General features: G+C 35.9%; 1 protein-coding gene across 1 annotated transcript in view; it reads right to left on the bottom strand.

Moving 5' to 3' along the window:
• Window positions 1–3,327: 3,327 nt before the first annotated feature.
• The window catches only part of TMC1 (transmembrane channel like 1), an 84,561-nt gene continuing 62,480 nt past the window's right edge, over window positions 3,328–25,408 (bottom strand). The window contains exons 10-21 of the mRNA XM_032097430.1: window positions 22,658–22,800; window positions 20,232–20,376; window positions 18,044–18,238; window positions 15,867–16,046; window positions 15,498–15,650; window positions 14,052–14,180; window positions 11,084–11,151; window positions 9,260–9,499; window positions 6,578–6,703; window positions 4,934–5,012; window positions 4,703–4,838; window positions 3,328–3,846 (exon numbers count right to left, since the gene is read on the bottom strand). Of these exons, the coding sequence (XP_031953321.1) occupies window positions 3,578–3,846; window positions 4,703–4,838; window positions 4,934–5,012; window positions 6,578–6,703; window positions 9,260–9,499; window positions 11,084–11,151; window positions 14,052–14,180; window positions 15,498–15,650; window positions 15,867–16,046; window positions 18,044–18,238; window positions 20,232–20,376; window positions 22,658–22,800 (1,863 nt within the window). The 3' untranslated portion in view covers window positions 3,328–3,577. The remainder of the gene's footprint in view (window positions 3,847–4,702; window positions 4,839–4,933; window positions 5,013–6,577; window positions 6,704–9,259; window positions 9,500–11,083; window positions 11,152–14,051; window positions 14,181–15,497; window positions 15,651–15,866; window positions 16,047–18,043; window positions 18,239–20,231; window positions 20,377–22,657; window positions 22,801–25,408) is intronic.

Below are 25,408 nucleotides of genomic sequence, written 5' to 3'. Positions count from 1 at the left end.
TTTTTCCAAGTCTTAAAAAGTTTTTATTTTTATTTATTTAAGTTTAAAAATCTAAGACTCATTCCCTATCAATTGTGCAACCTAATTGTCCCAATCTTCTGTTAGCCAGTTCTCTCTCTTTTGGTAAGTTCATTGCATGAAAGTAGTTTTTAGCTTGTGGATCAATCACTTGGGATAACTACGTGTACCATTTTGTAGTCAGAAAGTTCAATATTTTAAAATTATAGTTTTGGTGGATACAATTATTATAGATTGAAAACTATTGGCTCTAAGAATTACAGAATTTAAATATTTCCAATGTAACTGTTAAAACTGATGCAATATTTTGAGACAATTGGTTATAACTATTATTGACAGCAAGTTACAAAATGAATTTTTTTCTTATCTATTTCTGAGAAAGAGAAGGAAAAATGTTCTGGTTCTATTTATTTATTAAGTTCTTCAAAATGGATTAAGAATGTGGTATATCAAAAGCTTTCCACAACTGAGGAGAGCTGGCAAGGATAGGAGTCAAATAGTAAGTGATGAACATTGTTTACTGAACACATCATTAGTTGCGTATGATAGGAATGTACACATATAAGAATGGATCTTAGTGGAAAACCAACCACAGGTATCGGAAATTTTCTTTCCTTTTGCAATTTCAAAACTAAATTGCCAATATTTTTGAAAAATTACATACCTGTGATATTAAGAGCACAGACTATTATGTAAAAATGTGCAGAACATTTCAACAAAAAGTCAGTGACCAAAGCAAGCCTCAAAGTGTAATACTACTTTTCATTATTACTTTACTAACACTCCAACAGATGTGATTCATAACTTTCTATAACTATGCACTGCAACTGAGATGTTATATCTCAAAAGAAAGCAAAATATTCTGATGTCATATACTAGCTCCTTTCTTTAAATCTTCATGTTAAGCAGAATAAAATAATCAGAGTCTTGAAGTGCAGATCAGTACATTCAGTTTTTCCCCAGACACACAAGGGGATTATATTTATTCCTACCTTGAGTTATTATTAATGCCAAGTATCTTTCAGCCTTTTACACTAATCTAAAACCTTCTAATAATGTAAGTACAAGAAAATATTTCACAGAGAATGTTTACACATATGATATTGGTATATCATTACATATGATACTGGTAGTGTTTTTGCATCCTAACATTAGCAACGTTTCTATGTTGTACTGAAATCACAGCATCTCAAAACATAGTGATGAAATACCTTTACTTTTAAGTACCAAAGAATAAGAATAAATATCTCCTTTTCAGTCACAGCAGCCTGATGAACATCTAGCTTTGCTGTTGTTATTCATATTGGCTATTACATGTTCATCTCTGCATATACACATGTATTATGAGAACACATTGATTGTTGAAAATCAATACAGCATACAGATCTAACAGAAAGCTCCCCAGAAAAATTTCAGCTGGTGGATTCTTTGCTGTGTCTCTCCTCTATTCATGATGTAAACCAATCCCACAGAATGAAATACTAAACCCATTAACAATGAGAAAGCCTTTAACATCCACAGAAAATTTTCACTCCTGACAGAAAAAGGAACCCTTATTAAGGTCTGTGTACTTAAACATCCCTCTCCATTTTAGGGAACCAGACTGCATTAAAAGTACTTTACAACGCTAATTTACTCCAACACCTCTTGAAAAACTCAGCAGGATCACCAAGCTATAAAATATCTTTAAACTCAGTTTCTTCACCTTTTCTATAAAAAATGATCTATCTTCTAAGGAATAGCCAGAGTTTTCTTATTATGAAATGCTAACAAACAATGACATAAAGTCTCTGTGCAAGTCAATATTTCAGGATAGATAAAGCCCAGCCTGTAGGAAAAAGTTTATGCTAAAAGCATGAAAACATTAGAATACTGGGTCCCATGCTTAGCTTCAGTAAGACGACTGACAATCTTGTGGTTTTGGGCTAGAGACATGGGCAATTTAAAAGTTAATCCTGTTGGAAAATTTCAAATTATTAAACGGTTTGAATTACTGTACTTTTTCCATTAATCTGAAGTTCATAGATGAGAAGAAAGATGAAACAACATACACTGCACTTATCTGTGCTTTCTCTAATTTAAAATGTAAGACTCACAGCCTGCCAGTTGCAGATACGTCTACTAGTCGACACTCATGGAAGCAGTACAAGAATCAAGTCAAGTACAAAGTGAAGTCTCCTCTGATTAATCCTTCCAGGCTCTGGCAATTGATTTAAAGACTGCTTGACCTGGAAGTTGTATCTGGATAATTGTGGTTTATGGTGATGCATAGGTTATGCTGGGGGGGGAGGTTGGGGTTGGTTGTAAGCCTTTTTTTAATATGTTCCATGATTTAATTACGTGCAGATTGTTTTGTGATGTCACAGATTGTTTTATACTAGGTCAAGATTTTTCTACTATACAAAATGAACCTCTATTACACAGAAGGACCTCAATGGAATTACATTTATTTTTTGGAATACTATCAGTAGATTAATTTTGTTACTAAGCTTGTGACCCTTCAAATAATTATTAAGACCAATGTTCTGAGAAAGGAAATAAGATCAGAACATAAAAATCAACCTATCTCTTTGGAATAAATAACATCAACTTGCCCCTGGGCTTACATCTATCCTGTGTTTCCACAAGACCTGTCAGAAAAATAACCTGTTCCACCTTGGGCTAGGTAGAGACCAATACAAGTATCCAGTCATAAATTCACAGAGAAGATTATACCGTACCTATTCTTATGCAATGTTAAATGTCTCTATGCCACTACAGCATTTAGGTGAAATTAATGAATAATTGTCTTACCTCCATTTCCCAAATATGTTTTCCTGCACAGGAGCTATTTCTTTACCAATCTGATTTTTTAAATTTATTTCTAGTCTTTAAGAACATGATAAAACTATTACTAGCTAAAAGTGGTACTGTAATAGGAGTTAAATTTTCTTCATAATTATAGGTGAACTATTTCTTTTCTTTTTCCTTTTTAATACTTTTACAGAGACTTTACATGCAGCTTTCCCTTGTTTTGGTCCTAGTTTTCCCCTGTACAATCTGAAATCTTTGGCTACGCATATCTCACCTGCAGAGGACAAGATATATGCAGGGTTTAACTGATTCTCATAAACTTTATACACAGCTGTATTTTCAGTGAAATGTTCTTCTAAGGAAAAGCAAAAGATATTAGTGACACAATTTCTTTTAAGCATTTAAGAAAAGTCAACTGAATACAAATTGTTTTCCACTCTTCTGACAAGTATCCCCAATAAAAATCTGAATACAAATTGTTTTCCACTCTTCTAACAAGTATCCCCAATAAAAATCTGTAATTTTAACAATTTATTGATACAGGCAACACATTTCCACAATGCCTCCAAACACAAGAAGACATATGCCATGTTTTCTTCTGAAGCTCCCATGCTGCAAAAAACTGAAGCAAATGGGTTACTTCTATGCACATGAAGATTTACAACAAACATGGTGAGGTTCTGCTCTTACAGGAGTGTGTTTGGGTTTAGGGCCACTCTTCCATCCTTCAGTGTCCTTCATCATATTACACTATTCTTAAGGCTCCTTATCTGTACAGGGGAGGACCCCTGGGAATTCCTGGCTGCATCCCTGGGAGGCATGGATTTCCAGGTGGATAGCCTGGCACTCCGGGCCTCCTGGGCCCTGGTGGCCTTGTCACAGCTATGGATGGTGGAGGAAGGTTTCCTCCTCGGCCCTGTGGAGGGTAGTGGCCATTCAGGGCAGGGCCAGGATGCTGGAGTATCTGAGAGGAGCTGACTTCTTGTGGCTGGGCTGTCTTCTTTGATTCATTGCCATCCTGTCCTTTCTTGCTGTCTGAAATGTGTTTGGAGGACAGAATTAACAAATGAGCATGCAGATCAGAAGTTCCCTGACAGTGAAATCCAGCAGCTGCTTGACCACCCTAGAGTGCGGTACAAAGTCTGGGCCTCCCCTGCCAACGCCTGGGGTTATGCACCTTCATGACCTTTGTGTTGTGTTTTCCATCCGGTTCTGTCCCATGCGGGCAGGTGGGGACTTTCTCAAGATGCAGTTAGATACCATCTATCCGTGGTGATGAGGGCAGTAATTACACATGGCTCTTGCAAAGACAGTCATCTCTAACTTGGTTTTCCCTCTTAGGCTCGAGGCAGTTTAGTGGCTATAGGGCACACACGCATGATGAGGGAAAGGAAACAGCCAGCAAAATCCCTCAGGTCAGACTGACAGCCACCTGCCCCAGCCAGGCTTTCAGATAAGGATTGCTTACTGTGTTCTCAGTACGCCTTTTCCAGGCCAACCTGACACAGGTGAAAAATGCTCTTTTGCATAGCTCTAGGTCAACAAAATATAACAGAAGGGTAGGAGATTTAAGCTTTGACTGGTTTGTGATAGATGAAACGGATCACTGAAACTTAAACCAGGCTTTAATTTTTTTCAGGAGGACTGAGACTTTCACTTCATTATAGTTCAGCTTTTTGCTTTGGTGCCGCTGGGTATGGAATAATGCTGCAAAATTTCTTAAACAAGCCAAAGAAAGAAGTGTGAACTGGAGATTAGGTTAATACTTGTGATTCAGTATTTCGAAGGTGTTTCAGGAGATTATAGAAGAGGAAGCAGCCAAGTCAGTGCGGCAGACTAGGATCACACATACATGAATTCCTCATCCTGAGACATTCAGACCAGATCTTACCTTTGTTTGGAGTGGATTCATCTTGCTTGTCTCCTTTAGGCTTTGCCTGTGGTGGTTCTGTGTCAAATGGATTTTCCTCTTGTTCATTTGATTTTTGTGCCTTTTGTTTATTTCTTCTTTTATTTTCTTCTGCTTGCTAATGATAGGGAGAGAGAAGGGATCTTTCAGTGACCTGAACAGCTTCTCTAATATTTTGTAAAATGAAAAAAATCAATAAGTCTCTATTCTTACACTTTGTAACTTCTTTTTAAGTTCCAAGTTAGCTTCCTTGTAGGATTTGGATGTCGCGTTGAGATAATAAAGACTCAGGCTAAATGTAAAGAATAATAGTTTCTTGTTAGACAGTGATTTAAATATAAAGACTCAGAACATTCCTGTAGCAACCATTACAGTTGTGATAGTATAAGCTCTGTATCTTTTTCTCATTTATTATGTTTAATCAGTACTAGTATTTTGACAATGAACAATGTGCTTCCTTACGTTATGAAGAAGGCACTGTTATTTCAGGGGGGGAAAAACAAAAGAATTTATTCTATCTATTAATATTGTACACTCAATCTTACAGTATTTAAGAAAGATGTTTCATTAAGTAGTGCTTAACTGTGAAGTGACTTCTATAGAACAACTTATTAAAGTTAAATAAGTTGCATGACACACTTTAAAAATACATAAATGATATTTATGAAAGTTTCTGAACAAATATAGTAAGCAATCTGAAATACTGCCAAGAAAACAACCAAAATAATATTCCTTTTTTTTTAAATTATTATCTCCCTCTTCTACTAAGCAAAAATGTAAGAACATTTTCATCTTTTAGTGTATTGAATTACTATTGTGATAACTCTATGAAATTAGTAGTCCTCAACATCCTGATTTATTAAGAAAAAACCTGCTATGAAGTCTGTAAGCGACATAAGGAGTAAATAATTAATCAGCATATGCTGTTTCCTCTGCTTTGCCTGATTTTGCCTTGTATTTTCCCTCTTTCTTTTTTTCTTCTCCCTTATTTTTAGTGTCCTTACCCTTTATAGTTAAGGGTTAAAATAGAACATGATGTTAAGTGAACCTTGGCAAAATTTCATCTCAGTATTTCGCATTGCTTATATAAAATCCTTTTGTAATTTCTATTGTGTTCTGCAATCTTCTCTACATTTACTTGCAGTTCTTCAATACAATGTTAGATCCCAGCTCATCTCTGTATAGAATTAACTTTTAGTTCAGCAGTATGCTAAATAACCCAATATAATAACCCAACCCAGCAGGTTAAAATGCCCTGATAAAACAGGACTCTATAAAATCTCTAAGAGCAAATATTCTGGGGTCATTTTTCTTTACCAGGTACTGACTCACAAAAATCTCTACTAGCCTTATTTCACAAAGTCTCCAAAACCCTGTGCCATACTCCTGTCCAAATAATATAGAGTATAGTTTTTATGTGTAAAGGCACTGAATATCAGATTTCCTGAAAATTACTGAGGATAACTCTGCTTCATGATGTTCATGTTTCCACTGAACTTGGTAATGATTTATGGTGTGCTGTTCTGAATAGTGGACAAGGTGATCAAAGTTACAGCACTGCAGATTCCCTATGGGCCTTTTGCATTTTAGTAGTTTTGTAACTTTTGTGACAGGAACAACATTTTTTAAAAGAATAACTAAACCACAAAGAAAGCCATTGAACAAAAAAGAGATATCAACCTTTCTGCAAATGCACATTAAGTATGCTCAAAAAAAAGACTCATGAATTCTTCAAGACACTCATCACTGGACAACGAGCACTGCATTTATTAGATATTCAGGCAGTGATGGCTGAGAGTGAAAGAAACTTAGCTGACCTTAGAAAAAGCAAGAATTGAGTTAATATTCTATACGTACACCATAAGCAATATAAAAGGTAGGATAAGTCCAGGGTTAGAGGCATAACCAAATACCTTCCCAAACCAGGAAGGGAAGTCGTGCTCCAGAGTTTCTGATATGACTTCATACATTCTAGTCTTCCCACTATTAAACAGAAAAGTTGACAATATAACACATACTAATATTGTAGCAACTACAAATATATAAGTTAATCTTATCACATCAAACCTGGAAAAAGGATAGTAAATGTTATGTTAACATTATTTAAAACTTTACACTCTGAAGGGAATATTGTCTAAAGTAGTATTTATTTATTCTAGGGGGAAAAATAGACACCAAAATTCTTATTGTATGCTAATAGATTTTGCCAGGTTACCACCCAAATTATTCTTCAGTGAATCAGTGTATGAGTTGCAAACTCCATCCCAACCAATGAGTGAAGTACTATTTGTGGTCTATGAATACATGGGGGAAAAAATAAAATCCTGGGTTTTATGGTTGACAAGCAAAAAGTGGTCTGTTTGCAACTGTTTTTTGTTCAGCCCAATTCTCGTCTCTCTTTGGTGTGTATCAATACTACACAAGTCAGTGGCTGTGTTTCAGGATATTTTTCTTATTGTTGCAGAAATCTAGTTACCTTCATATGTAATTGTTCCAGCTCATTAGAAAGTGTTTTCTTCCTAGACTGTTTTCCTTCAGAAGTGTATCAATAGTTGTTCCAAAAGTCACTTTCTGTTTATTTTGCCTTTTTCTGTGCCTCAGGGCACAAAAGTTTGACATTTTTAACCTGGACAAGACTGGCAAAATTGGTCTCTGTATATTAATTCTAATTAGTAGTTTTACTTAGTGGTAGGAATTGTCACCAAATTGCCACCTGATTGTCTGGTCACTGCAGTTTCCTGCCACGGTTTTCAGAGACAAATTTTCTGGCAAATGGGTCTTTATCTTAACTCATCCTCAGTGTTTACACCCTTTCAAGTAATAAACATATTTCAGATAGAATTCTTCAGACCTTTTCTTTCTCTCTACTTGCCCTACCCACTCACAGTAGATGAGGAACTCCATTCTCTTCTCTCCTCATGCTCTCCAGCACACACAAAGCTCTCTCTACTGCAATATTGCTAATTCTATCCCATCTTCCCTACTCCTGGCAGGTCTCTGTTGAGTTTCATATGTTGATTTAATGAATGGATTAAATTTAACAAAAAAAAAAAAAAAAAAGCAAACAAAAACCCGGAACTAAACCCCAAAATATTCACAAATTTCAAAAAGGATGGGACACTGAGTTACCAACAGGAAAATATTTTGGTTTTTAAATGTAGAGGCATACTCTACCAGTATTTATTCGCTGGATGTTCAACTGTAGCATTACCTATACTGGAGCTGAATGAGCCCTCATCAGTTTCAAGCGCTCCCCATTAAGAGTTACATTGAAGGTTTCACTTTTTTGATGAAGAACAACATATCTCTGCACTTCACAGAGAAAAAGTGGCAAGCATTGTCTTTCTCATTTTGAGGAGTAGTCTCACCATTTAGTTTATACCCAATTCAATAACTGCTGCTACTGAGATGTGACCCCAAATATCTCCCTCAATATTTTTTTGCTAGGACTCAAATTAAAAAAAAAAAAAAAAAAAAAAAAATTGTACCTCTTGTTTTGTTATAAATTCTTCTCTAAATTCAAGCAAGTTTCTGTCTCATCAGAATTTTTGTCATGTCAGATGATTCTCCCTTTTAGGTACCTGAGACTATTGTGATAACAATCTCTGTCATTTTGCCTTTGGCCAAATTTAATGTTGTGAGACTGCTGCTCCTATGCAAAGTGCACTGGGGATCATACAAATGTCATTTTACTCACAACAGTAATGTATTATTTCAACCTTGCATTGCAACCAGAATGTCTCTTTTACTATTCTCCTACTCTTGCTTCGTTAATATTTTCTTCAAAGAAAAGCCTCAAAGGCTAAAGACTTTTAAAATTTTTAATTTCTTGTCTTGTCTGTTGTCATGTGATACAACTCGTTGTATTTGTATTTCATGTTGCCTGGCAGGTGAAGATGATGAAAATTATCCTAGACTTTTCAGGTACTGTGCACAGAAGGAGAAAGTGTGGCAAAGTCTAAACTAGCTTGAATGCAAAGCATGTGTTTGCAGGGCAGGTCTAAGTGTTTAGAAGGGACCAATGACTATGGAGGCCTTGAAGACTTCAGAAACAAATTCAGTTTCACAGAGGTAGCACAGACACATTAAATTCTGTGAGTTGAAGGGTCCCAGCATTCAAAGACTGAACCACAGTACATTTAGCACACCCTTACACATTCTGATCTGCCCTTCCTACAGGTCGTACAGACATTTCCTAAAAGCCCTCTCTTTCAAACACAACAGCTCACTGCTCTACTCCTTAAGAATAATTTTTCTTCAGTGCAGCAGTAAGGATAACCTTTTTACAGTAAAATTGACAAAAAGAAAAGATTTTCTGTTCTACACCCCAGATAAAACTTTCTAAAGAGTTAGTCAGTTTTTCAGGATTCCAGCTTCAGTAATTATCCACAATGAGAAATACACCACGATTAAAGACTCAGCATATCAGGTGCTAACGCTTATTATAGAGGCACTTTTTCATTCCTGCATTGTTCACTGCGATGTGCTGAAGCAGTTCTTTACAACAACTGCAAAAGATGGAGATAAAATGCAAAGAACCTGAAAGGACCACAGTCAAAAGATGGAGGGATGGAGACAATGGTGTACACAGCAGGCAGTGTGGAGAGGAAAAGGATGAAAAGCAGCATGGCCATGTAGAAGTTATTGGATCTGGAAGCCTTGAAGACCCGTTCTTGGGGGACATTGCAGCACATCACTGCCCAGCACTGCAGGTACATCGATGTGTGGAGGCGGAACACATTGATTGCTGGGAGACATGGAGCATAAAAAGATCCCATCCTAGAAGAGAAACAAATAAAAAAAAAATAACCACTTTGTTATTTATGGTTAACTTTTGTTATATTGTTAACTACTTTGGACTTCTGTCTTCCTAGGTACGCCACCCATTCCCTCTGTCAATGTGCTTTGCAACCATGCACACAGTGCCCTAAGAAATTCATACAACCGACTTTATGGGGTATTTTAACTGGTCTTTTATCTTTGCTCTATTTTAAGAAAAGCTGAAGGTGTATGAAGAGAATTATCTCTATGAACTTTCTGTTTCCAAGTCACCTTTCTCTGCAACTTAATTCAAGACTTGATGAAATGCTAGTCACTCTTAATTTGTCCAAGTAGCATCTTTCTTGTGTTGTATAAGAAAGAACAGCCTTAAAACTAGGTATTAACAATTCCTACAGCTAAATATAAACAAAATAATTTCATTCATAATTTATTATTTTTATTGATATACTAGCACCTTTTTATGAAGGATATTTTTGCTTAATAGACATTTATCTTCTCTTGCCAGGGACATTTAGTGCTTCATGCCAACAACCTGCTTCTTGATTCTGTTGAATAGATTTTTTTCCTCATTATATATGGTTGCATGGTTATGACACTGAAATAGTTGGCACATTTTTTTAATCACACCTTGTTTCTTGTGTCACGCTGACTGAAGAGCAGCTAAATTCATTTTCCTGGCCAAATGATACAAAATATAAGAGGTCGGGAATCTGCTTCTTCCTTAATCCTTGCCCATGTGATCAGGTGATAAGGTGATCAAGCTAAGCTGCTTTGGCCCTGAGTGCCTCAGACAAACCAGGAAATATATTTACATTAGGGTTGGAAAGACCTTCTGAGTACAGAAAAATGACAGGCTTTATTATATTATTATATCTCCTTCCTCTTTTCATATGCCTTAAATGAAAAGATAAAGGGCTTTACAGAAGTGAGGGCTTTCACCACACGAAAAACCTGATCACCAAAGACATAATAAATGTAAAAATTAGGCCTTAGCAAGAACTGAGAAGTCAACAGTGCTTGCAGAGAACAGTTTCTGAGGAAGACTGAGCATCTTGCACGAGGACTCTACATGATGGTGTTCTTTACCAGTCATGTAAAGTCCAAAAATGGAATTAAAACCTAGATTTTTTTTCTCCTCTACATCTAAGGACTAATGCTGCAGGAGTAGCATTGTTTACACATCCATGTGACTGGACAGATAAGTGTAAATACATTCACTTTAAGGCCTTTTGCACAGGAACATGGGAAAAGAGTGGTAAGGTATGTTGAAGGGCTAAATTTCAAAGTAAAACACGACAGCAAGCAGTCAGTCAACAAAAGCATGAGATTAATCCTTGCAGCTTTTTATTGGTTGATCTTACCAGCTCAGTGCAAAAGCCTGATGTATGTTGTCCAATAATCTTAGCCCAGAAATAGTTTTGAAGTGTTCCCACCGGTTGCAGTTTACCAGAGTTTGGTACATGTTGCATTAACATCCATAAAATTAAAGAAATGGGACACAATCAGGATTTCAGAAAAATCCTTCACAGACACAGATAACTGATGCCATCCTGCAGATACAACACGCTTTGCCACACCTACCAGATCATGCCTTGGTTAAAGATCAGTCCCAGCACATTTCCACTTATATCAAACTCAGAATATGATGGCTGAAAAACATGAGAGAGATTTAGGTTTGCACAAAGGATCTTAAGGTGAGTTACAGTAGATTAAAATTCTCATTTCCAACAGCAGCAGCACAATGGCAGCATGTTACAAGGCCTCTTCTTACATCTTATCAGTGAATAATGAAATAAATAATAAAATTCAAGGCCACAGGATAGCCTTTAATATATTATATTATATATTATATAATATTGCAGTATTTTATTGAAAATCTTTCTGAAATTTGTTCAGAGACAGGTGCTAATGGAGAACTAAAAATCATGCTGGGTACTGGGTAAATTTTAAAGCAACAATTCAGAAAATTTCTATTGGAATGGATACTGGTTGTCAAAATGATGTGTCCTCCAGTATAGCATCAGCAGTGAAATTTAATGTAAGGAATGTGATTTACTTGATTTAATATCTGATTGAACTCTAGCACTATTTTTCATTTTCTTTTTGTATTTCAGCTGTTGAACTTTTGAAGTATTCCTTTTAACCTTGATAGAAGTTGCCAATCATTTTCTTTGTTTAATATGAATATCTTATTTCTAATTTGAGTGTTTGATTCTAATTTTTCCTTTAAGATTCAGAACTTTAGGGAACTCCATGGCATCTCATTATCACTTTGTCTGCTGAAGAAAGCCCTGTGTCATACATTTTTATTTCCAGTGTAGATGCATAATTACCACAAAAATTGTTTAGTCTTTTATTTCTGAACTATTAATTTGACCCTTCATTCTGGTTTTTCAAATCTTTAATCACTTACCCAGCTCTTCTTTTACCTTAATTATTAATTTCTAATTTATGAACATTTCCAGTTGGAAACATCGAATACACTGAATTTAAGCAACAATTGAAAGGCAACACATATTAATTTTTGTTCACATCCACCAGATCAAAACTTTCTGGTAAGTAATTGTGGTTGTAGACTTTTTTCTTACACCTAAATATGTGTTTCAAACATACTATTTATACATGTACAAGTATTATTTATACATGTATACACCATAGCATGATTCACCATACTGATGGACAAAAAGACCATGAATAATGGACCTCTTCCAGGTAATTATTATATCCATAACTGATAGAGGGTGTAAGGGGCATGAGATGCAAAAATAACAATTCCCTTATGGCTGAAACAAGACAAAGTCATTCTACTGAAATCTTCAATTGCAGTCACAATTTTGACTTGCACTGTGCTGTGCTGTTGAAATATTTGAAGTTCCTGCGCTGCATAGTTTTGTGCATGCACACACACACACACGCATATATGTATGTTTACAGTGAACTGATATACTTATGTCATATATATTTATGAATCTGCTTCCATAACGGGAAAAATTAAATAGATTACTAGTATTAAACTTGAAAAGCAGTTGACTAAGAAGATCTGTATAAGATAGAATATCAAAAGCAACATGGAGAGATTAATAAGATCATATGGAATCAAATAATGTATGACTGCTTTTTATAACATAGGTGCTAGCATTAACAGATATAATAATTTAAAATCCAATCTTTAAACAAAGAAAAGGAAGGTTTTCCCACACGATGTGCAAGTTAATTTCTGGAATTCTTCACCAAAGGACATTTTGATGGTCAAAAATATTTTTCTTGTAGAAAAAGGCTGAAAATTAATGGATATATATCCATGGCCACAGCTACAGCTACTTCCTAAGGAAGATTTTAAGATTAAATGTTTCCAGAAACTCAGTGATTTCCAGTTTCAACTTCTACTTCCAGCTGTTTTTTCATGCAGATTACTGGACCTGAGGACCATAATGGGCCAGACCATTACAGACATTCCTACATACAGCCAAATAAAAATGTCAATTACAGAACAGTTTCAGGACCCCCTACAAGCAGATGTGTTGTTGGCAATATTTCTGCTCATGCTATATTCAAACTCTATTTGGTTTTGATATTGCAACATTTATTACTGGTTTGACCACAACCTGCTCAGCTGGTAGTCTTTGTCTCCATCCCTACACTAGTCCTGTTTGAGGCAGAAGGTAAAACCTTGAAATAATGCTGACATTTCATAGGAGTCAGCAAGTAACAATGAGATTGCTGTACCAGAAACCTGAGGTTTTTAATAGAAAACACCAAACCTTTCTCTTCCTCTGGAAAACTGGGATTTCCCAAGATGCAGTTTTTAGCAATGCAAGGAATTTTTACTTGTACAAAGACAAAATTTTGAGGAAAGAAGGACAAAATAACAGCTACAATGATTACTTATGCAGAGGTACCCTTGATAGTCTTAAATTACTTAGCTCTTTTCTGTACTTCTCAGTAAGCACAAGAGAGGCTTCAGGAGCTTCATAAGCTTTGGCAATACCATGATTATTACTTAAAAGATGAAAAACAGCATCAGACCTTACAGAATAATAGGTGGCAAATTTAACCTGGTTCAGGTCAGTGTGAGACCAAAAGTCTCAATTTCCGAGTGAACAGTTCTATGCCTGCTTATGTTATGGGCCTTACTAACTTTACATCAGCTAAACTAGTTCTAATGAAATATATATATATATATATAAATACTTCTAGAAGAGGATCTTTCCTATTTTTCTCCGCAAGAACTGTGTGCTAGAAGGCCCTATCCAATCAATGAGATTATATTCTGTGGAATGTTCAAATTGTAAGGGTGTGAAAAGTGTGTACCCAGTGTTCTCACAAAATCAAATAAATTAAAGAAGTCCTAGAGTTACCAAAGTCTAAAGAAAAAGACAAATATTAAGGCACAAACAAATTCTGAGAAAAGCTAACACAATGTAGTGCAGGGATTTTGCAGATGGTGTATCTAACCAAAAGTTAACCCTGTAGTTTTGAAAGGAAAATGAAATTTGTTACTTAATTGTGAAGTGATGGATAGCAAAGACATTTAAAATCAGATACTTACAAATCCATACTCCAAGTCCCAGCACCAGCAGTAATTGAAAAACCTGACAAAGACGGCTCTCAAAAAATCACCAATTAAAATTGTGATGTATGTTGTCATCATGTCAGAGACTGTCAGGCGCACAAATTCCTGTTAGAGCAATATTCTCCTTTAAGAACATATTTAAGCAATTAATAATTACAAAAATAATTAAATACTGTACTAGTTCAGTAATTGTGCTTATTCTGCTTCAACATAGATAAAACTCTTATTCTCTCTACATTCACTGATTATGTAATGTGCCAGAACTACTGCCCCTCATTTTCTAGAGGTATCCTTTGCTCTGATTTGTGCTCATATTATCAGATGAGACTTCCAGGGTATGATTAAACTGGGAAAGACTTCTAGTCAAGATCACTGCTATAACAGAAATCTGAGCTGATACCTTAAACTGCTTTTGATTCCTCTGACTTTGAGAACATTATTTAAAAAAACCCAAAGCAAATGGCTTCTTTCTCAAGGAGTTCCAATGTCCAGTGGATACAGAGAGGAAGGAAGAAAATCTTAATTCAAATCCTCATGCCCCAACTTTTATTTTAGGCTTTTTATATTTCACTAAAACCTGCTGTAACAGGCCTTACCTGGATAGCCCAGAAAGTTATTACTGTCCCTGATCAGTAATGATCAGTAATTAAGGGTAAAATTATTTCTGTTATGAGCTCTTGGTGTTCTTAGCTTTTTATTCAGCATCAGTAAAAAGAAGAGAGGGGATGATTTTGCCAATATGGTCCCTGCTCATGATTTGTTCATTCAGGAGGGCAGATTGTGAGAGTGACAGAGGAACAGCAAAGGTGATTCAATATTGAAGTTGTTGTCATGGCCAAGTCAACAATAATGAAGTAGGATAAAATAGAGGGAAAGGGTATGTTAGAAAATTGTTTGGAAACCACAGTTTATACTAATGGGTCAATAAGAATAAATGTTCAACTGAATCAAATAAAATATTTGAGCAGATTTGCCACTAAACTTATATTGTTCTTTCGCATTATTTTGCTTGGCTAAAGACAGAGATGTCTTTTCAAAAGCATACTGCTGTAAGAGCTGTCTTGCACACATATCCCTGTTGCGCTACACCTTTTTTTTTCAGAATTATTAGACAAGTTTTGCAAGGCAAAGGTAGCATCAGGAAGGGGAATATATAAGAGGATAGTGAAAAGGAGGGGGAAAACAGAAATGCTTTCAATTCTGTCAACAAACAGAAAAAAGAATTTCCTGTTAGACAGGAGACAAAGAAAATAAAATAATTTTAAAAAAAATTTTTAGTTCAAGAGAAACTCCCACACCTGCTTCTCACATTTTCTCATCTAAATGACACTTGTTAGCCAAAATAAAGCGGATTTAGATATCATGTCCTGCAAGAGATTGTATGACCTATTTTCAAATATGAGCTCTGAGCAGCTACATTACCTGTCCCACCATTGTTTCCCAACATGGCCCTCTGGGGACATCAGCAGGGTCCACCTGTATTGGAGGAGCAGTTGAATTCTCTGGAATAGTGCCATTGTACAGACTGGCTTCCCATATTGTCATGTTATATTTGACTATCTTTTCTTCTTCCAACTAAGAAATAAATCAGGGAAAAATAAAACAACATGAGCTTGTTACCAGCCCTCAAGCTTTTCTATTCCAAAATTCCCATTGCTAGCTTAGGCATGGATGTAATTTACTGTACAGAAAGAAAAGAATGTCTTTCACTGATGTGTCTGTGCCTGTCTGGAGGTCCTCAATGTTGCCCAGCTACATTTCAAACATAGTGAAGGAATGTAAATATCTTGCCTTGAGGTTGATCTCATCCATTAGGGCGATAATGAAAGTGTAGAGATTGCCAAGAAAAAGAGCAAAGATTCTTCCCAGCTGCCATCTCAGAGCTATTCGAGGGTGGTAATTTTCCAGAGAACTGATTACATCAAATAAAGTCGGACAGAACATTCCCAAAAGTGACATAACTGTGTTCACCTGAGGAGAGGGGGAAAAAATGTTTACAGTGAAATGTGAGACATAAATTCTTCTATTATTATTGATTTGGGTGAAAAATATATTTCCATTACTACTTTTTATTTGGTTTTTGATTTAATAGAAACCAAAATCCTCTCTGAGTATCACAAGTTGATGAAATCTGCACACAGTCCCAGTCTGCCTATTTCCACTAATTTCCTCCTCTGCACGACTCACTAGACAATTGTATCTGAACTGTGTTCTGACAGAACTAGGTACTGCTGATATGGAGAGGGAGATAAAAAACTTACAATATTCTCAGAGGGAAGGAGAGTCAGAGAGAAAAAGGTCTTCTCTGAAAAGTCAGCAGCAGCACTTTATTGTGCTGTGAGCTTCAGGAATAAATGACAAAAAATATATTTATCCTGGATTTCTCCATTGCATAACTGTATGCAAACAGTGTTCAATCTCTTAATGAATCTAGTGTAATGACATTTTCTACAAAAGCAGCTTAATACTTTTATGAAGAATATAAATTTTTAGATATTGCTGCTTGCCTTATAGGTAGGAGCTGCACTTTTGTTTACTCTAAGCTGTACATTAGGTACTGGGATTTTTTCTGATCAAATTTTCAACTCATATATTAATGATGCAGACATAAGAAAGTTTGATCTATAAAATAAGGAAAATGTGTGAATGTTACTCAGAAGCCAAATACATTTATGTAATCAAATATTAATATCCAATCAAGGGCAATGTTTTGTACTTACAAATATGTTAATTACCTGTCAATAGAAAAAAAAATTTAGCCAAAAAATGTCATTGTTTTTTTATCCACTCTCCTTTAGAGATACACCTGCTCCAGATCTTAGTTCTGTCTCCTTAGAACTCTATTTTTATTACAGAAACAAAAGTAAAACTATGAGCGTAAAGACAAATGTTACCTACCTTCCAGATTACAGCATAAACTAATATAACAGCTTTCAGTAGCCCAGTTCTTGTTAGTACAAATCTGTTACCACACCTTTAAACTGAGAGAAAGCTGAATTCCTCCAAGCTCTGTTGTCTCAAAGCTTGTGTTGCCTTAAATCAAGAAGTTTTGTACACAATTTTTCCTTTCCTATCAAACTGAAATGTGATAACAAGTAACTTAATCCACTCTCAACAACCCTATTTCTCTGGATTTTAGAGGTGGATTATTTGATATTTTAATATTACTTTCTCAGTCAGGCTTTGGTGTTGAAAATTCTGGATTGATTTTCCTTGTTCCATCATTGCCCATCTCATTAGCTTTGTGAGGCTAGCACCTTTTTCCTTACCTTAAGTCAGGTATGTACTTTACACTCCAGCTCAGAAGATAAGCTTGAAGTAACAAAATAGTTTTACAACATGCACAGTAGCATTTTTGCTAAGGAAGTAAAACCTTTCCAGGTTTTCACATAGCACACTGACTTCAGGCGCATACTGCACACTGTTGTAGCAAACACAGTCACCATCATCACTGTACACCTCTATCAGGCAGGCTGCACCTGCTTTTGAGGAAAGCATTAGGCACAGATTAGGCACAAAACAAATGGCATAGGACCCTTGGACAGGGTAAGTGGAACAGAAAGGTATCAGTTTCAACCTGTTGCCACACTGCAGAGTTGTATCCGTGAGGTCCCAAATAACTTTATCCGTGCCCACAGACCAATCACTTTGTTTGGGTCAGTCTCAAGAGGAAAGCAACAAGATTGAAGAGATCTCACTAATCCAGAGAGTGTCTGGAAAATAATCCTAAGAGCACAGAGGAGGAAATGTAAAGGCCTCAAATGAAAGCTAAATACTAAGGAATATTTGAAAGAAGCAAAGAAGAAATTTGATGAAGTAGGAAGCAGAGACACATAAGCAATTCTTTTGTTAGACATTTACCATCCACACTCAAGAGTATTTAAATTACCAGGGGAAAAAAGGCAACATGCAAAGCAGAGAAACACAGTTTCAAACCACATCTATTATAGAAATGCACTAGCACGAACTTCATTTCTTTCCCACCACCCGTAGTTCTCCAGACCTTCCAAGGCAAATTGCTGGGATCTTCTGACAACAAAAAAGATGAGGTAGCCACTTCCAGCAAGTGTGCATAGGGCTAAGAAGTTAGCAAGTACCCTCAGGAATCGAGTCAAATGAATATTTTCTTCTTTTCGGCTCTCCTGCTCCTCCACGATTGCTTCCTGCACTTGTTAGAAAGAAAAGAATTTTATGAATAATTTATTGCTCAAAACCCCACATTGTTTCCTCAATTGTTAGAAGTCAGTTAAATAAATTACAAAGATGCAAATACACATCTCAGCTTCATGTTTCAAGATTAATGTATATTATCTCATAAAATCTTGTCTGGGTCCTGGCAGATCCTGGGGTTTTGGCTCCCCAGGGTTTCCTTTGCCCTTGTTGAGTGTGTCCCCAATGAGTCTTGTTACACTTGTACTCGTGTCAAAAAAACCCAGCACGTTCTTTCAGCTTGCAAGGTGATATGAGACTGAGTGACACAGCAGGATAAATATGTGAATATCTGTCAGAAAAGGAAACATCATGCTTTAAAAATGTGCATTTGTAAGAAAAGAGGAAAAAGTTTCATTCTGAAAGTCAGCAGCTCAGAAAGAATGAAAAGACAGTTGAGATGTAGAAATCCCAAAAAAATTGGACTGTGCAGAGTTTCAGACTGCAGAACAAAACGTTTGCCCCACATTTACCCTTGATCATGACTGATAAATATTAAGACTCTGAGACAACTATAATCTCCAGTTTCTACTTTTGCCAGCTGAAAGAGCTTTTGCTCTGGAGTGTCCTCATGAAAGGAAGTTTTATTACAGCTTCTCACTTTGGTATAGAGATCAGTTGCCCAGAGGGGAAGCTGAACTGCATTGTAATAATTGCCTTTCATGGCTCTGCTCCTTTTACAGCATGTGTTTGTCACATAAATGACAGGAGACTGCAGCAGCTTTCAAACTAAACGCCCATGATCTCACATAAGCCAGGACTTCACCCTTTCTCTCTGAGGTTCCTTGCTTGTTTGCAAGAATTACAGGAAAGCTTCATGAGTTTATTTCTCAAAATTAAGCCTTTTTCTCAACTGATTTATATTCCCAAACAGCTTTCAGCATCTGCTCTTAGTAGACAGGCAGGACAAGCTCACACAGATTCAATGCTTTCAGTTAGTACTTCTCCAGAATTTGCTTTCTTGGAATCTTCTTTTGATGACTTACACTTGAGTGCAGTTCTGTGTTATGCCTGCGGCTTAGGAGGCGGGCAGGGTGAGTGGCTGTATCACTACTGTGGACAGGACATGTGCAGTTGAGTAGAGCAGCCAGTGCTCACTCCTCCAGCTCCCATGGTGTCACACTTGTCGCTGCAACTGCAAGCCTAGCATCTTCTTCATTGTCTCACAATACTTTGCCTGTGTATTCCCTGTACATTATTACACTGAAAATTAAATCTTCCTTTGCATGCTCCACTGCTGTGTGCCAGCCACCTTAGTGCAGAAACACATTCTTTAACATCCAGCTTTCACAGCCCTGCGTCTTACACCTTGCCCCAGATTCCTTACACAATTACTCTTGAAATCAGCATACCCTATACACAGGGTATATATACTTGTATATATATACAGGAAAGGGGCCTAAGAACATTGTCTTGCAAATTGGGCTGTATTTTGTAACTAACTTGAAAATCTAAAAAGAAAATTTTCTTACTGAAAAACAAGTATAAACTCAAAATTCTGCAGCCATTTTCTGATATTCTGATAAATAGCCCTATACAGATTATTCTATTACTTTGTCTTATATCTATTCTCTGTAACAAGAGAAGTTGACAATGTGAGGTTGACAAAATGGGAGGAACATTTTAAAAAAGATTTTCAGACAAACGCCATAGAAACTGGAAGCCACCAGAAATGAGAAAAAGGAAAATATTATTTTTACAGTAGAATTAGTTTTCTAAAACTGGTACTGCCAGCACAGAGGACACAAAAGATAGTAATGTTATTTCACAATTTAAAAGAAAAAAAGTCTCATGGCAAGACACAAAGACCAAGAAGGGTGTACAGATGCCAATCCAAGTATATGTTTCTAAGCCTCAGCACACCTAACTCTTGAACTTAATTCCATCCAATTCATACCAGTGTGAAAGCCAGATTGTGCTGCCTCTCCTCAGTAAACTTTGTTTTACCTTAAAGCTTGTTGTGATGGAGGCAAACTTATTATCTGCTGTCTCAGGATTGCCAATCAAGTAGTCCCAGCTTGTGAACATTTTCCAGCTGAAGTTAAAACTAGTGTCATCCCCACCACCATCGTCATTTGCATTCTTTGCCATTCTACAAAAAACAGAAAGACACAGAAGACCTTGTTAACACTAGTTCTGCTTTGTGGGCGTGACTTTTAAAAGGTTCCTAAATTCTAACTTTTTTTCTGAAAAAAACCCTACATCATTCTTGCTGTCAGCTATGCTTTACTAAATCTTTTTTCTGAGACAAGAGCAAAAGATGGGTATTTTCATATTTAAACACTTTATAAGTTCACAACACACATTTTTTATGAGAAAGAATGAATGTATTTCATTAACCCCTCAGAAAAATTCTGCTAGATAAGAAACTTAATAGAAGAACAATATTGAGCACATCTCTTAAATAGAAAGGTGCAGAACATCCTGAACTGCAATAGATTTTATTAGAGAGTTCACAAGTAGAAAAAGAAGAAAAATTCTGATAAAAAAAATTCTAAAATAACAATAAGCTAAATAAATACATAAATAAAACAGAACAAAATAAATATAACAAAGAATATAATCAATATTCTAAAATAACAAGACAGAAGTAAACATTGTTGTAACACATAAAATATCGCTCATACAGCTATCTTCCCTGTCATTTCCTGTGCACATACGAAGGATTTATTGCTGTGTCCAGAAACATCAAATTATTTCTTCAGAAAAATATTTCTTCAGATTAGACTTGAACATGCCTACAAAATTCTCTGTTTTAAAGGGGTTTCATTCACGTAATAACAGTGGTATTGCTTCTACATACTTTGTCAACTAATTCAAGTCATTAAGCACAAGTATAGAGTGTACTGATGAGGTGCAAATCACGTAGTCTTCAGTATTTCTGGTCAGGAAAAGGCAACACTTAAATCTCAATAATTCAGCTGAGTTATGTTATTAATATTAATGCATTCTATGTAGCACATTTTTTAAAATACTCTCAAATCTAGGAAGACAATAGTAAGTCAACAATACAGAAAATCCTTCTGAGATGCCAAAAATCAATAGCAGGGTTGGTCGTGTCCAGAAGGGTCAGAGATCAAGAAAGGTTCTTGGTAGAATCTGCCCTGCTTCTGGTTTATAGACTAAGATATTTCCTTCTCAAGAGTTTCTAACAAAATAATGAACATACTTGTGGTTAGAATATAATCTCTTTGAGATCAAAAATGTTTCCATTTTATGTTACACACTGCAAGAGCTGAAGAGAGGAGCAACCCTACATCTAAATATTTCCCCTAAATAAAATAATAGTGCTTATCATCCTCACTACCTCTTTCACGTAGACCTTTGCAAGTTCCCAGTCAACAGCAGAAAAATTATAGCACTTCCTGTTACATTGCTTTTAGTTTCTGTGCTCACTGTGATTATTTCTGGAGAAATAGAAAAGAACTCTCATATGAATTCCTAAATACTAGTCATCATTAGTGTCATATGGCCAGATGGAAAGTTAGCACATGCAATGTTTTTTTTTCTCAAGGATATTCCTTTTTTTTGGGCTACAGGTTTTTCCTGCTGTCAGGAATATTTTTTGTCTGAGTGAAAGTCATTGAAATAAAATTTTCTGAGACTAAGATTTTTCTAATCTTGGCAGTTGTTTTATCAGAAATATTTTAAAATAAATTTTTGAACTAAACCAATTCCTAACTTATTGAAGTGGTTTGTTTCCTCTCCAAAAATACATATATGTGTATGTATACCTAACTTACGCTACCTAAAACTATGCTGTGCCAAACCCATAGTGTCCTTGAATCTTGACTTGCAAGGTTCTTATTTTTTCACTATAGGCTTTTTTAATAGCACTGCTAGAGCTGACTGTACTACTGTGTTAGGTGGTCATCTTGCTTGAACCAAGGGTATTAAAGACTATGTTATTGGCAGCATTTACTGTGAACTGTGAGCTACATGCAGAATTATTTGCCATATGCTTCTTTCTTGTGTTCTTCCTTCATAGAAGAGTTTAACTCACATAAAATATCACTAAAGGTAGAATTATTGAATTTCCTGGATTTTAGCTGATGATCTACTAGATGCCAAGTATTATGAAAAGATGGGATGACAAATCTCTTCCTCACTTTATGCATTCATTTTTCATTTTGAAGTTCAGGGGAGAAATGTTTTGTTATTTCAGTAAAGATTTAGTCCCACTTTCACAACACTGTAACAAAACTTCCAGTGCAGAAGAACAGATAAATAAATACAGGTTTAAGGAATCTTACATAAGTTTGACCTTGATCTTGCATTGTCCTGTCCTTAGAATTACTGCATTTTTTAAAAAGGCAGTCTCCAGGGTCAACAGTGGAATTACCTACTTTTTTCCAGAGCCAAGGAGAACTTACGTTCGAGTGACAATCATAAAGCTATAGCCAATAGACCCAACTCCAACAAGGAAATATGAAAGAGGCATCCTGAACTTGAGCCACCCAATTGTCCTCTGGTTATTGTAATAACCATAAAAGAGTACAGAATACTGTGCAAAGCCCTGAAAAGTCAGAAAAAATTATAATATTACTTTTCTTACTTACACATAATTGGTAATTGTATCAATAGCAGTGTATTAAAACATTCATTTCAGTGAATTCAAATCAGTTACAAGCATCTCTATAATAAATCTCATAAGATAGAAAATGTGTCCCTTAATTTGAAAAAGATGTAGTATATTTCATAGCAACTTCAAAATCTTTTGTCTTTAAAATTCTTCATTTACAATCCACCTACAATTTAATCAGTCAAAACTAGTTCATCAACATACTTCTTGTAAAGAAAGAAACATACTGTTTTACAAAATTTGTTTTTCAGATTATTTGCACATAAAATGCTGGATTTTTAACTTAATTTTCACCTTTCTAAAATTTATTTGTATAAATTTGAGCGAAAATTTCATCTGCCTTCTTTGTCTAACCACAGTTGTCTGCTGTTCTTTGGGTGAACATTCAATATATACGATAACCAATAGGTAGGTGCATTTTATGGGTAATTATTCAGTACATAGAGCTTTTGCACACTTAGATTCAACTCCAAGGCTGCAAAAAATGCAATATAAGTGCACTGTCTTTCTCAGCAATTCAAAATCTATCTTCTTTTCTAAATATCTTAGTATGAGTTTCCCTCTCTTCTACTGGTCAGACTGATGATTTTTCAAAAATATTTACTAGTACCTTATCAACTGTAAGAAATTGCTGGTATCTACGTGGACCAAATAGCTAGAACTTCCTGTTAACTCTCAAGTTACTGCAAGAACTCTCCTCCTAAAAGGAGACCAAAGCCAGAGCCTTGACATGGACAGCTCAGTGCATGCACAGCAGTGGCAAACCTCCAGCTGGAGGTAAGAATTCCAAGCACAATAGTATTTGACCTCATAGTTGGAGGATAGGCCATGAATAATTTTGACAGTAATACAAGGAGATGAAGGGTTGGTGAATTAAAAAACCATTTGCTTGACTTCTGTTTTTCAGTTGCCCATTTTCCTTAAAATTAATACATCTTTCTCTTACTTATTTTTTCAGAACATGCTCTTAAATTATTGAAGTTTTTACTCTACCTTAAATGTGTCACAGGGTTATTTGAAAAACCTAATTCACAATTTTAAGCTGAAAATCAAATATTAATATGTGGTAAATATAATTATTATTCAAAATATCATGAACAACATATCTCATTTTTCTTCATCTCTGACTAGCTTTGAGACATGTGCCTATGCATAATGGATAAAAATATGTTCATCTCTAATAAGGCAAGTATTACAATAGAGCACAGTTCTAGCTAACTACTAGTAAAAACATCTAGACCACTCAGGACACATTCACATTCACTAGTACATATATTGCATCTATTTGGTCACTAAGGCATCCTACAATTCCATCTCAGCCCAGGTTTCAATACAGCCTAATGCAGCTCTAGAGAGCCTTTTTATTTTCTGTGTTCTGCAAGTCAGAGACAATTCCTGCTCTGTGTATCATTCAGTATGTTTACTCCACAGCATTTAACCATAACATTAGAAATAACTTTAGCTCTGTAAAAATAGGTGTTCAAGGAAAATCTCTTTCACTCCTTTCTGAGCCTAACATAAAAGACTACTGATTGAATGTGTTACTGCAATAAGCCTTGAGAGTGTGATTTTTTATGTTTGGATTATAATCTGAAAAATATGGTAAAACTGAATTCCAAGTAGAATATAGCAAAATCCAAATATGCTTCCTTTTGCCATGTCAGTAATGTGCATACATTTCAAGTACAAAAAAAGAACAATAGACATGCTGAGCTCATCTTTCCTTTGTTTGTCTCAGAGAGTGGTGGGGTTTATGACCCATTTATAAAGAGATGCCTCTGCCTGAAATTAGGTGACCATAAGAGACCATACACTGAAGTCAATAGCGCAGACTTTATTTAAGAGTGAATGTGAGGGGGAGGTAGACAGAGAGAGAAAGAAATGGGAGTGAGAGGGTATAAGAGACAGAGTGAGAGAGAGAGAGAGAGAGAGAGAAACTAAGTAGAAGGAGATCACCAGTTGAAAGACACCACTATCACCACATGAATTCCTTTGGCATCCTGCCGGTCCTTCTTCACCCTGGTCCCCGCAGTGGTGGGGTCCCAAGACATTCTTCTGGGGTATCACCTCTATATAGCCCAAGTTCCAGGTATCCACGATGTTCCTATGACTTGGGCTGGTATGTGCATAAGCACTTGCTTGCTGTCTCACTTGCTTCCTTTGCCACATTGGGAATTTTTGTCCAAGAGCTAACCAAACCTCTTAGGCCTGGAATTAACTCCCCCCTCCTGCAGCATCTGTGCTTATCTCAAGTTCCATTATGGTCACTTGTCTTATGGGTACAGTGTTTCCAGCTGCATTTTTTAAGTCCTTTCATAGGACTTGTACTCCTTTGGGTTTTGCTGGGGTTTTGTTTAGGATAAAATAGTGATTGTTGACATGTGATCATTAATTTCTAACTTACCTGATAGCACATAAGCATTGATAGCAGATGAAAGGTACTATCTCCTGTGCTGCTAAAACAAAGGTGTCATTGTCTTCAGGGAATATTTGTCAATCTGACATGCCTCAAAAAAAATTTTTTTTCCCCCAATATTTCCAT

The sequence above is a fragment of the Corvus moneduloides genome, chromosome Z, assembly GCF_009650955.1.
Source record: "Corvus moneduloides isolate bCorMon1 chromosome Z, bCorMon1.pri, whole genome shotgun sequence".
Classification (NCBI taxonomy): Eukaryota; Metazoa; Chordata; class Aves; order Passeriformes; family Corvidae; genus Corvus; species Corvus moneduloides.
The sequence above is the reverse complement of the archived record's forward strand: the minus strand, read 5'-3'. Positions and strand labels throughout refer to the sequence as shown.